Source organism: Parasteatoda tepidariorum, chromosome 5 (genome assembly GCF_982258835.1).
Source record: "Parasteatoda tepidariorum strain Cologne lab strain chromosome 5, Ptep-v5.0, whole genome shotgun sequence".
Lineage (NCBI taxonomy): Eukaryota > Metazoa > Arthropoda > Arachnida > Araneae > Theridiidae > Parasteatoda > Parasteatoda tepidariorum.
This window is the reverse complement of record NC_141759.1, coordinates 52,227,786-52,241,890: the sequence shown is the minus strand read 5'-3', so window position 1 is coordinate 52,241,890 and position 14,105 is coordinate 52,227,786. Positions and strand designations below refer to the sequence as shown.

The 14,105-nt window shown below is 30.3% G+C and overlaps 1 protein-coding gene across 1 annotated transcript; it reads right to left on the bottom strand.

The window, feature by feature from the left end:
* Positions 1 to 620: 620 nt before the first annotated feature.
* Positions 621 to 9,562, bottom strand: LOC107452842 (uncharacterized). Its single transcript, XM_016069458.5, has 4 exons — positions 9,430 to 9,562; positions 6,579 to 6,652; positions 4,041 to 4,709; positions 621 to 2,245 (listed from the first exon to the last, which is right to left on the bottom strand). Exons 2-4 carry the CDS (start codon positions 6,640 to 6,642, stop codon positions 1,605 to 1,607), a joined length of 1,374 nt encoding a protein of 457 aa, XP_015924944.2. The 5' UTR covers positions 6,643 to 6,652; positions 9,430 to 9,562; the 3' UTR covers positions 621 to 1,604.
* Positions 9,563 to 14,105: the final 4,543 nt, after the last annotated feature.

Sequence of the window (14,105 nt, the reverse complement as noted above, 5' to 3'; positions counted from 1 at the left end):
GTTTTCAAATTTTTTTCCAAATGAGAACCAGAAAATATTGAATTCTTAACTAATTGTTGATACAAAAATTGGTAAGCACTTCTGAAAATCAAATAGTACGGTCAATCGAAAAGTACTGATTTCTTTCCCAGAAAGTAAAACAGATTTCATTCATTTTCCTTTTTTATATTTGATGTATTATCTATTTAATTGGTTATTAATTTAAAAACAAAATGCTTACTACCGTAATAACTTTTTACAATAATGCTATTGTCACATGCTGAAAGGTCATTTTCAAAGAATTTGGATATAGTGAACTACTGTTTATACTTGACTTATAGCTGGATCCGTAAACCATTCATTATAATGGAGTTCCACAGTACATGATTTTGGATATATTTTAATGAATATTTTTTATTGTTGAAAAAAAATCCTAAAAAAAAAAAAAAATACCTCTTGTAATATTTTTTGAAGTCTCCCCTGCTACAAACACAAATAGCTACTCCCTGTTACTCCCACCTATTACCAAGCTGCTGTTGCGTTGTAATAGTTGAGAGTGGCAGCGAGTAAAAGCAAAATACCCTAGTTGTACTTATTATAAAATGTAAATCATGAAAGTAAAAGATTCACTAAACAAATTATTTTACTATGTACACTTTATTACAATTTCATCCATTAATAAATACAAGATTTTCTATTATTTACAAGTTATACATTCAAATGCAGTTCTCCTGTAAAAATAAGGCATTGCAATTACATACTTTTTTTAAATGTTTATTTTATTGTATTGAATTTTATTCTGTTCAAATACTTAATGTGGGGAAAATGTTTAAATCAAAATATTTCACGTATTTTAATAAAATTGAATAAAAATTAGCATTGCCAATTTCGGATAGAACCCAAAAAATTATTTTCAAAAATAAACAATTTTGTAATAGTTTGAGGAAGAAATTTTGTGTACCATTCGCTCAAAATTATTTTTTATACAGAGTGTCCTAAAATCATCACTCTTCATTCCTATTTTTAGAACACTTGTCCAAAATGTAGACATTTTATTTAAAAACAAAAACGCAATCGAAATGTGAAGAATGTTTGTATGAAATTTAGAGATCATTCTGTAATTGCTTACTGCCTTTTCGCTTTCTTCAGTCAGCAAACAAGGTTTGGTGCTTTCAACTTGGCCCTTCTCGTTTATAATTTGGCAAGTTTTGATATTTGTTCCCCTCTTTAATTTGAGACCCATAATGAATACAGTATTTTCCTCATTTTTGTTAAGAATTCTTCAAAATATATCGCTTGGTCTTACAATGTATTCTGAAAAAAAAAAGAATTAAATAAAAACAAATCATACGTTGTTGCCTTAAAAAAAATCTGTAACAAATCAGCTGCTTCGTTTGTGCAGATTTCTGCAGATGCCAAAAATTGCTAACTAATTCTTTTGTAACAAAGAAGAATAGAAATTATGGCAGATCATGTTTTCTAGATAAAATAAATATTGAATGTTCACATAATTTTAAACTGAAAAAGTTTCGAAATTTTGTGTCTTTAGCCCCTTTTTTAAAAACCTAGCTAGTTGTCCTACATTTTAGGTAACGGAACAATAACTTATTAACAAAAGATACATTTTAAGAGTCCAAGAAATGCAAAGGTGTTTTATAAATGCTGTAATTCAAGACTTCTTTAAATCGTCCTTTCAAAATGCTATTTACTTCTTCGAAAAAGTACGCCAGGATGACTTTACTGTTGTAGAGAGTTTCTATCGAAGAGGGTGACCTCGTTTGGGCACCCACGATATCTATGGCAGCTGTTATACTGATTTTGCCGACATCGTCAACTGAATAGTCAAGGATTGTCGGAACATTGTCACTTAAGGTAGATGTAACCTTTAACGATAATTTCGTTTGTTTGACTGTAACGATGAGCTGGAAATTATAAACATCACTACCATTGTGAGCTTCGGCTTGGTACTTCAGAGTTAATTCGTCGAATCCAAGAGGGCATTCAAAAGTAATGTTTCTTTCAATGAATTCGGGAATGCTGCATTCGGAATTCCTCCTCACGTTGGACAAGTGTTCAAGTTCACCCTTCTCAAGTTTGAGGAAATTTGCATCTTCATTTTGAGGATCTCGAACAAAAACTTTCTCCAAGAGAGTGCTACTCAAAACGAGAGGATCCAACTTGCTGTACTTCGATTCGAACAAAAAACGGTTGGTGAGAACAGAATCGATGTAACTGTTAGAATCCTCTATAGTATATTCTTCTTTGCCTACAGGAAAAAATGGGATTTTATTAAAGCTAAATAGTATAAAAACCAATTACATTTAAAAATTAAAAAAATTATTTAAAGGTAATTTTCATGTTTTATGCTCCTTGTAAAGGAAGTAGGCATCGTAAGCAAATCTTACTCTTTATCTTCGCTAGAATATCCCACTTTCTGATTCACACATACCATTGTAGGGAAAATGCAAAATTTACTGAAACCATGGTAAAGGAAAGGAAAAAAATATGGAGCGTGGGTAAATCGCGTAACTTTTATACGGCTATTATACTTACAAAGGAGGTTATTAATACGGCTATTAATACGGCTATTAATTATTGAGTGCTATGTGGAAGGAAAAAAAACATTGAAAAATATGGCTGAAAATTTTGCTGCATGATAAAAAAAAATCAAGATTGAGAAAAATATAAATATTTCCCTCTATCTTCTTAGCGAGGGAAAATCCCGCAGTGGACTGATCGTTAAGACACGGTTCCCAGCAGATCACCGAAGTCAAGCATCACTGGCTGCTGTCAATGTGCGGGTGGGTGACCACTTGAATCAGTTTTCGTAGGGACCGAGGGTGCGGGGTATTGGTTCTCGTTAAACTGTTCTACCGTAAAGTGCTCGACTTCGCGCGCAGGTCGTCGGGCTACTGAAGCGGGGGTGCCTTCCACTCCGCAGAGGATCAAAATTGTGATGGCGTGTCTTCGAATCATCCTCAGGGATGCTTCCCAGACCGTCGCCAATAGCCCATTGTGCAGCTCTAGTGCGACGTAAATGAACTACAACAACAACTACATCTTAGCGAGGGAAAAGTTTAGCCGCTTCTATTACGCAATGAGTTTGCTCGTTCGTGTATGAAAGAAAAAAAATACCAGTCCAAATATGGAAAGTGATATTTTATGTTGATCAAGATTAAAACAAATATTTAAATTCTGGTTATACGATCAGTTAACAGTTGACTATGCTACGTCACAAAATTAGTTTGCTACGTCACAAAATTAATTTTCTACGTCTGTAGAGAACAGTGTTATCCTTTTTATCTGGTTAAACTAGATCAGGTGAATTAGGTGCTGTTTATGACAACAATGCCAACATCTTTTAGCCTTTTAAAATTAGGAACGAAACACTATTTGCAGAAGCAAACACACCTTACAATAGAAAATGAACTCAATAGGAAAAATTGAAAATGGACGAGACGCGTACTAAGTTTTAGTACTTAAAGTAGTTTATAAGATTAGTGGATCTCAGATCCTAAGCCAAAGATTGTAGGATTATTGATAAGAAGAAGACGCACGTTTTATAACGAAATAAAGAGCTTAGGTAAGTAATGGCAACAATGCATTTTTCCCATTCATTCTTGTTGCTCAATAATTAAACTTTTTTAAACTTTTTCAAATTGCCAATAAAACTTTTTTTAACTCATTTTGTTACGTAACAAGTATTATTTGTTCTTGTATGAAGAAAAAATATCTGTCCCTATGTACGTATGGTAAGGGATATTCTTTTATACGGAGCAAGAATTAGGCTAATATTTAAATTTTGGCTATAAGATCAGTTAATATTAATTTTGCTACGTCACAAAATTAGTTTGCTACGTCTACGAAGAAAAGTGGTGTACCACCTATCTGGCTAAACTAGATCAGGTGAACTTACAACATTAATGCATCGTCCCCATTCATTCTTTTTGGTATCGGTCATCAATTAATCGATTTATGCATGATGGAAGTTAAGATACTCTTAAGTCTTGAACTTCTATATTTAAAATGATACATTATGGAAATAAATTTTGATTGCTTACCACGAGGTGTTGTTCCATGGTCTTCAGTGACTGGCTCAATTGTAGATGCATAAACATCTTCTAAGTCTTCTATAGAAAAAGGATTCTTCTGAATATCCTCTCTAAACGCTTCTTTCAGATGGTGATGTGTCAGTGTATTAATTAAGTTAAAGAACAACTCTTCCACGTTTTCTTCCATGGGTTCCCTTATCCATTCCAGCATACCCAGACCATCAATCCAAACATTCATGTTAGATATGACGGTTGGCCTGTAGCTGTCCAACTTGCCAGCTTCACCTGAGGAGCCATTAAATGAGAAATCCATTTCGATTTTCAAAGGAGAGGTAACAGCCTCTATCAGGACGTCAGCGGTTGAACCGATAACGGAAACTTTTCCAGTAAAATTGAAACTAATTTCTTTGGTTTCGATTTCTGTGTGAATTTTCAGTCTTCTGTCGTGAAACGATATGGAGCATGCGCCCTTTCGATGAAGATTGCCCAATCCTGTAATGTGACCCTCTGTCAAGTTGGCGTAGCATTTGAATGGATATAAAACTACTTTCTTCTTAAAGTTAAGTTCTCTTCCGTAAATAGGAAATGATTCCAAATTATTATTTTTCGTGGCGTTCACCAGTAATTTATCCACATATGTATTGCAACGTTTGATAGCATCTATGTAGCTGCTTCTTCCTACAAAAGAAATATGTATGTCTGAAATTAATTTGTGACTGAAACTCTGTCTCCACTCAATGACACGATATCAAAATCGTAAATTACACTGCTAAGACTTTTTTTGGTCAAAAATGGTCAAATAACAGTTTATTTAATTGTTAGTTTACAGTATTCAGCCAAAACAGTCAAATAATCATAAAAAATGATGATACACAAACTGTTAAGTGTGAGAAAAACCGTTTATTGATTTTTTCACCTAATACGGTTGATGAACCAGAATTCTATCAGCGCCAACTATATAGGCCCACCTTAAAATCCATTTTGTTCTGTGGAACTAGGTTCATCTGTAGCTAAGAGGGCTAATCGGTCAATTTAAAGACCGGCTAAACAGGGCTTCAAATTCGAGAGTCGATATTACAATATTTCTTTCCTGACTTTCTTTTCATCAATACATGAAAAGTTTCCAGTGTCCTGCACCCTTCCCTCTGTGACCTTGGACTATTAGAATATGAAATTATCATGGACCCATAAATGGCGCAGCTCCCACAGAGCTCTATTGTCCGTTTAATTTTTATGGTTAAGAATCTATGCTAGTTGTAAATGGTTACAAAACCGTATCATTTTCAATTCGCATTTTGAATTCTCAAACCGTACCTATTGCAAACGGTTACAAAACTGTAAAGGTAAAAAAAAATTCCTTACCATAAACTTTATGGTTGGTTAATCGGATGGGCAGACTACTGCTTATCATTTTACCGTAAGTTCAGAATGAAAATTCTAATAGTGTTTGTAAGAATTCTATTTCTGTACACTGTATTCTGCTATCCATATTTGTTATCTATAGATGTTTCAGTTGTGATAAAGACTATCCCTACACTTGTTTTCAGTAAATTTTAGCAAATAATATTGATTATTAATAATAATTGTACAAGTTTCAAAACAAACAAAGAAAATTATTTGTTTGTAAAACTTGTACGATATTACGATTTTGGAACGCAAAGCAGAAAAAAAAAATTTGTGATTATGTGTAATTTCTACATTTGTATTAGCTAAATTTTAAGAATAAAAACTAATTTTTTAATAATAATTGTCCAATTTTTTGACTAAATAGCGAAAATTATTTTTTGTTTGAAAGTCATAAAACTATTTGGAATGCTAGACAAAAAGATAAAGAACATCCAAAAGTATTATTATGCTAGATTATAAAGAAAAAGTATCCCTACAATTATATATTATAAATAATGGCGAATTAGTTAATTAATAATAATTATTTAACTTTCGACCTAAATAACGAAAATATTTTTGCTTAAAAGTCGTAAAACTAGCACACTTTTAGAATTTTGGAACCCAAAAATAAAAAATTAAAAACATTAAAAGTTTTAATTATATCAAATTCTAATGAAAGAGCATTCCTACAATTGCATTTCCTAAATTTCAGTGAAAAAAATTAATTTATTAGGAATAATTGTTCATTAATTTATTAGGAATAATTTTCAAGCCCAACAAAGAAAAGAACAAAATTAGTAATTATGCGAGATTATAAAGAAAAAAGAATATTCTTACAATTATAAAAGGTAAAATATTTCTCACTCTTAATGCACTTAGTCACACTACTATATTCTACCAAAATGAACCAACAATTTGATAAATGAAAAATCTCCCAATTTTAATTTAACTTTGTATCAATTCTGATGCTCTATTAGTAACCTTTTAAAACGTTTTTGGAAAAAAAATTACTTAACAAAATATTAGTTATAATCTGAAATAAAATGTTATTTCTTAATATTTCACCAGAACAATGAATAAGCGTGCAATTTTAAAACAATTTAATTTAAAAAAAGAGAGAACTATTTACTATTTTTATTTAAAAAAAAGAGTGTAGCTTACCAAGAGGACTACTAGCCACAACCGAAATGGAACCAATCAGAATCAATAAAGTCTTCATTTTCATAATTAGTTTTCTGAAAAGAAAGCATCATTATTTAAATAAGATAACTAAATCCTAGAAAAACAATCTACAATTTCAATACTTCGAATAACTAAATAAAATTAAGATCTAAATATGAAGTTTAGAATTGTATATTTTTCTTCCAAATAAACAATTTATTAAAAACTACTAACTTTGAATAACATATAATAGTATATAAATATTAATTAAATAATAAACTTAAGTTTATTTTATCATAATTATACGTTGCAAGTAAATAAAATCTACACGCAATTGTTAGTTATACAGAGAAAGAAAAATTCTGAAGAAAAAATATTTCCTGATATTGACTAATAATTTACTATTTTTTTTTATTTACTATCGGTTAATGTAAGAACATGTACCCCAAAATAAAATAAAAAATTCTGAGAAAATTAAAACTTGAATAGTGCTTAATAATATTAAAATATAGTTGCATCAGAATTAAATCTGAGTTTCATTTTATCGTAAAAATATATTCGGATAAATTTACTATGCATACAATAATTAGCAAAAAAATAATAAGTCAAGAATAAAGTTTATTTTATCATAATTATAAGTTATAAATAAATAAAATTTACACGCAGTTAGTTAAGCAGAGAGAGGAAAATTCTGACTAGAAATATTTACCTGATATTAATTAATCATTTAGTATATAAGTTTACTTTATTTACTACTAGCCGCAAAGGCGGCCAGCTGTCCGCCACGCTAAAGGTTTCCACAAATAAAGTTTTTTAAAACATAGCAGGAAATCTGAAGATTAGTGGACAATTAAAGTGTTTCTGTCCTGCAATTTTGTCTTCATGTCCAGTTCTGCTGCAGATGTGTTATAGCTCTTGAGGATGTTTGAAGATGTAACTTTGCTATGGTAACCTAGCCTATAATATAACTATCAGGTGGAGACTTGTTTTTTTTTCTTAAAAAAAGGCCTCAGAAATTGTAAAAGCATACAAAAGTTGCTTTAAATACATGAAAAGAACACGAAAACGAATTAATTTTTTATGGTATCTATTTCTCTATAATTTTTTTATGGTATCAATTTCTATTTCTATATCGCTACAAAAATTAACGTCAGGTAGACTATATTTGAGGGTGCCCCTTGATTCTCGCCAAGTTGTGATCGCCAAGCTGGGCGATGTTGAAACCCAATCGTGATTCTCAACGGTTTAGATTTTAGCGTTATAATGTTCAACGGTATACGTAATTTCAGAGGTCCATTAGTTCTTCGTTAGATACCGGCTGGTAAGGTTACTTTTACTTCTGGTCAATAAGATCGAAGGTATGTGGGCAGTCATAAAAAGGGACTTTATAAAAAAATGTCATCACCAGTTCGGTACCACAAACGCCATTTTCGATTCATATTTCGCCGAATTTATGTGACGATGGAGGTACACAGATTCTATTCACGATAAATTTAGACAGTATCTAACTGTTATTAGATAATTCTGTGCACCTAAATCTGAGAATATTCAAGCTTAATGAAGAAGTGAGTTGTTGTTTTTTTCCTTTTCTTTCTGCACCTACTCCATTAATTTTTGCTTCGATTCAAAATCCTTTTTATTGGATTTATTAATTTTGCTTATATTGGGTTCATTGCAAGCTTTATCCGATGTTTTGTTGAAATTTTCCAATGTTTTTTGAAATATCATTATGGTTCGGCCGTTATTTCTGTTACCACGGTGTTCCGCGCAAACAGGAATAGCGCCAAACATAAGTCACCAATTTCGCCAAGGGGCATCCTCAAGTATAATTTTCCCTTATCGTCTTCGCTTAAGAAAAAAAAAGAGAGTGGAAAGAAGAAGAAAAACTTATTATAACAATTATGAACAGCGATAAATATATCAAAGAGTAGCGTTCTATTTACGTATCTAATATGTTGCCACATTTTTAGTACAAAAGTTAAAGTTTTATCCACTTTGATAAATGTAAACTAATGCGAACCTTACAATTAAATTATTAATTCCTTCGTATATTATTGGTTTAAGTTGTCGAAAATTAATGTTTCATTTGTAAGGTTCGCATTAGCATACATTTATAAGAGATATGCATTTTTTAATAGTTTTTTGAATATGGCTCTTTGAAGACGAAAAAGCATAGATTTTCTTACAAAATGACTGATAACTAAAAAACTAATCCAAATTTTTGAAAAAGAAAAAAAAATACTTCTTCATTATGTCAAAACACAATTATGTGTCGAGTTTCGAGCCTGGGCGAGGCTTCTGGGGCGATATATTGTGATTACAGACACACACACACACACAGCCGCTTTTATTATTATGTATAGATTGGCTATTTTACGTAGAAAAAATGCCCCAAAATGAAAACAAAATTCTGAGAAACTTGAAACTTGAATATTAAAATATAGTTGCATCAGAATTAAATCTGAGTTTTATTTTATTGTAAAAATGTACTCGAATAAAATATAATTTAGTATGAATACTATAATTCGCTACTAAATAATAAGCTCAGTAATTAAACACAATAACTAGCAAAACGATTACCTAAATAATTCCACACAATACCTAATAAACACAATAACTAGCTAAATAAAGAAGAGAAATTATCAACAAATGCATAAATATATTTTACTGATATTTAATAATTTAAATTAGTATTTTTTATCCCCTATTATAAAACTAGGTATCGAAATTAAATTGCTACAAAACGGTAAGTTTTTAGAAAAATTAAATTTTTAATAGTATTTAATATCATTCAAATTTACACATGAAAATAAGGTAGAAAAAATATCAACAAATGTATGTAAGAACTTACCAAAGGTATTGTTGCAAAGAATGAAGAATTGCAAGAAGTAAAAGATTGCAAGGATTGTAAGGAACGAGGTAAATATTCAGGCATATTTATATGAGATTCTTAAGTGCCCCTTGAAATCTGGAAATTATTAAAATCACTCCCTTATCATTATAATTATCCCTAAATATAGTAAGTGGGCAAAGTTTAGTTTTTCAGGATGCTATCTTTAGACCGGAATTGTAAATATATTTGATATCATTAGAAAAGAAATTAGAATTCAAAGGTTATAACAGGACGTCACCAAAATATACATATTGTGCATTAATCTAGAACTTTGTACTTTCTAATTCACCTTTAAACGGAGAATAAAGATTCGAAAAAAAACTATTGAATGATAAAAAAAAGAGACGCAGAAGAAAAAAATGGATGACATACACGCAAGAAAAGAAACGCAAAAGAAAAAAGAAAATTTACTTATTGATAAATAAAATAATTATTTTGCGGAATATATGAGAAAAATTAGTATAAATTTAATATCACTTCCAATAAATTTATATATAAGAAATCAATATAGGTAAGCAATTGTAGGAAATCAATAAACCAGCTAACTATTTCAGCAATATTTGTATAAATACATTACAGAAAATCAATAAAAAAAGTTAAATATTTCAGCCCTTTAGATGTAATTACGTTATAGGAATTCCATAAAATAGTTAAATATTTCTGCAAAATGGTAATTGCAAATTACTAAATCTTAAAATGCTTATAACTTAATTTTTTCAGTCATTATATAATTTCCAAAAAAATAAAATAAAAAATAGATCCGAAAGTTTTTATTTAAAAATATTTTAATTATTTCATGATTATACAATTTTATTCGAAAGATTAATAAAAAAAAGTAATATCGCATTCTATAAAATCAAATGTGAAGACGTTATTATAGGAAATCAATAAAATATATTTCTGAAAAATGGCAATTTTGCATAAATGAATCTGTAAATGTTAACTATTTTATTCTTTTATTTATTATGTTGCAATAAATAGATCCTCAAATTTTTAAATAAGTTTTCAAGTATCCTAAATTTAAAAATAATTTAATTCTTTCACAATGATGCAATTTTGGATGGAAAATTTAATAAAAGCCAGATATCACATTCCATGAATTTAGAAGTGAATACTGTATTGTAGAAAATCATTAAAAAAGTTTTATTTCGGTGAAACGGCGTCTTTAAATTAATAAATCTTAAAATTGTTTTGCTCTATTCTTTTTTTTTACTTGGTATCTAATTGTTTTAAGGGAAAATATTTAATTTATTTAGAGGTCATAAGAACTGTTTAAAAATAATTATCATAAATTAACCTTTGCATTCGACGATTGATATACTCACTCAATAAAAGAAATATAAACTCCTGCAAAACTAGCGACTTCAAAAATAAAAAAAATTATAAATAATAAATAAAAATGAAATAATTTCCTCGAAATGCTTTAAGCCTAATGTTTGAAAAATTAAGTTTAAGGTTTCACAACATTAGGCAAAATATTTTACAGCGTTGGACAGTTCATTTTTGAGTTTAAGACAACAAATGTTCAAAATTTTGTAATTTTGAACCCAGCCCAGAAGATAATCGAATTTCTAGACCAGGCATAATGCGAACTAACCATTATGACCGGAGAAGAAATTCTGGTAAAATTACCGTATTGCTGGTAATGGTAATTCTGGTAAAAAAATAATAATAAATAAAAACTATAATTCTGATAATAAAAACTAAATAAACGGCTTACCGTTAACCGACTAAATAGCTTATATGCCATGCTTCAAGATATCATCATAAAATTACCAAATTTTACCACATATATCAAATTTCATCGCATATTACAAAACCATATTTTATTGTTCATTTTACCAAAATAATTACCAAAGCGGTTTGGTCAAAATCACCGAGCGGTTTGGTGCTACCCTACAGCCGGAAACACGATAAATGTTACCGTATTCTAATAGTTTCGGCCATATTTATTTTCTCAGTGTGGAGGATTTTTTGATGGAATTAGCTCACATTTGTGTTAAACGGAGCGGTAAACCACGAAAGATTATAACAAATGATCCGTTGATCAATGAGAATATTTTAAGTCAGCTCTGTGCGATAATAAGTCAAAACTTATTTTTGACTTATTATCGAAATAACTTTTGTACTAGAGTAAAAGTTGATCAAATGTCCCTACGCTGACATAACATTTACTTCGAATAGATATTTGAAACTTTTAATATTTTCTGAAGAGTTGATAACAATTCGTAATTTTAAACTAATGACTGGTCTTATACATAGAGGTATAAATATAATAGAACACACATATCACGATAATGTTTGTCCTCATAATGAAACCACTGTACTCGATAGAGAATTTCAACCTTCCGTTTTTCTTTGTTATTTCAAGGGAAGAAAATCGATCTGGCATTTTAAAGACAAAGATTTCAAAATATGGTGATTCATTGAGTCACATTGGCACCGAAATTTTTTTTTAAATGATTACCTTATTCTCAGGTAAATTAATTTATCACTTTTTGAAATTGCAATTGTTTTATTTACTATATAAGTAAACTTTTAGAATGTTCTTTTTTTCCCTTCAATTATTACATTTTATTCATTCTAAAATCCAAATTTATGTATACAGAAAATTATCTCGTTCAAAGAAAACCTGGTGCCCTCTTTCCAAAAAAAAAAAAAAAAAAAATTATTTCTTTCACGCTACGCCTATGCTAATAGGCATACATTAATGTCTAAGCAAAACGGCAATGTTGAATCAATAAATTTTGAAATGTTTACTATTTGGTTCTTTTCTTGAACATATAAGTTGCAAAAAGTGGATCATAATTTCTTGTTTAAAGTTAATTTATTATTATATAGCTTTATATACAAATTGTGATATAGTTTTATATACAAATAGGTGATATAGCTTTATATACAAATTTTTATCAAACTTAAAATTAGGAATGTGGCGAAATTATTACCAGTGTGCCGTTTCGTTAGACAGTTGAACACTGAATAAACCTTCCTTTGTTTTGGTGGAACTGGAATTAAGACTTTGGTGGAAATTCTTTATAACTAATGGGCTGCACCGCCTGCTCGCTAACGCGCGCCAACCCCCGAAAATTGCTACGCAATCATTCTAACTTTCCCCGTACTCCATTCTCTCCTCCCTAAGCCTAAAGCCAAAAGTCTGAGTCGCCCAAGGGCAAACATTATTCGATGAAGAAGTCAGATGCCCGCTTTGAGGGCAGGCACTTTGTACAACTTTATATCTAGTCTAGAGTGTCTCTCTTTTGATGTTGTCCTGTAGCTGAAATCACGGACGTTTCTCTTTGTGTTCTGTCGGGAGAAAGTTGATGGAACATCATGTCATGGGAGCACAGAAGAATATTTGCAGGAAGTGGAAAATATCAACGGAAGCATCCAGAGTGTCTCTTGGATGATGTGACCATCACAGGCTTTATAAGATCTTATGCAGCACCAACATCTATGTAAATTTAACATCTTGATTGTGCCATGGAGGCACGTGGTATGATTTCGTATTTTACTCCTTTGTGAGTTTTTTAAAGTTGTTATAGGACAATTTTTTTCGATCTGTATGCATCCACCACCTAACCTAATCACCGAACCTCAAATTTGTTAATTATCTAAAATTATCCTTTATTTTAACTAAATATGCTGAATTAAACTTCAATAAATTTATTTTCACCTTTAAATGTATGAGTCACTTTTTAATGGAATAGTATGTTTTTCTTTTTTATTTAATATGGTGTAGGTAAATTTAAAAAAAAAAGGGGGGGGGGAGTAAAATTTTCTTTTTTAACATGTGTGTACACTAAAAGCTGTAGGCAAGTAGTTTTTTTTTATAAATAAATTTGATTCTTTCGGCTTGAACCTAGTTGTACTTCAATGGCAAATTTAATCTTTTGCTCTAGTAATTTTACCTTTTTTTTCTCACTGTACGATCCATTAAATTTTCATATTCACTTTGTCGCCTGATCTTTAACTTTACAACTGTACGCACGGTACAAACGCAGTTAATTTTTCGCATTTGAAAAGTATAAATCTTCTTGGGTCCGTCAACGGACGACATGAAAACGCCTTTATGACTGTGACTTAACAAGAATAGCGTATTTAGAACAGGGGCGGATCCAGAAATTCTTCCTGGGGGGGGGGGGAATTTTTATAAAAAAAAAATTTTTAAATATTTTTTTTGAAAAAAAAAATGAAAAAAAACGCGGGTACTTAATGCTAGTCTTCTCATTTATTTTTTTCATAATGAACAATAGAACAATACATGAATAATTCAAGCATGGTGCGAGATTTTAGTTGCGAGTTTCGCAAGTTTCCTATTTTCACCTTTATACAATCTTTGGTTAAACCTGTTGAAGCGCGCTTCAACATTATTAATGTTTACAATGAAACTATGACGAATTTCGTTTTAATCTTTTGGATTATGATTCTTGAAACAGTGAAGAACATAATTAGATGGGGAAAAAAAATCGATTTCTCCGACCCACCTAGGTGTATATACCCCCTTAAATAATTTTTAAAATATTTCATTTCTTTTGTAAACTGTTAAAAAAATTATTATTTTTATGTTTTTTTCTTCCAATTTGCGGGGGGGGGGTCACGACACCTATGACCCCCCCGCCACTGGATCCGCCACT

Coding starts and splice junctions, on each gene's coding strand:
- LOC107452842 (XM_016069458.5), bottom strand. CDS start 6,642: ATGAAAATGAAGACTTTATTGATTCTGATTGGTTCCATTTCGGTTGTG. Junction 4,710..6,578: donor TGTGGCTAGTAGTCCTCTTG/GTAAGCTACACT, acceptor TTTCTTTTGTAG/GAAGAAGCAGCTACATAGAT. Junction 2,246..4,040: donor CCATGGAACAACACCTCGTG/GTAAGCAATCAA, acceptor TTTTTCCTGTAG/GCAAAGAAGAATATACTATA.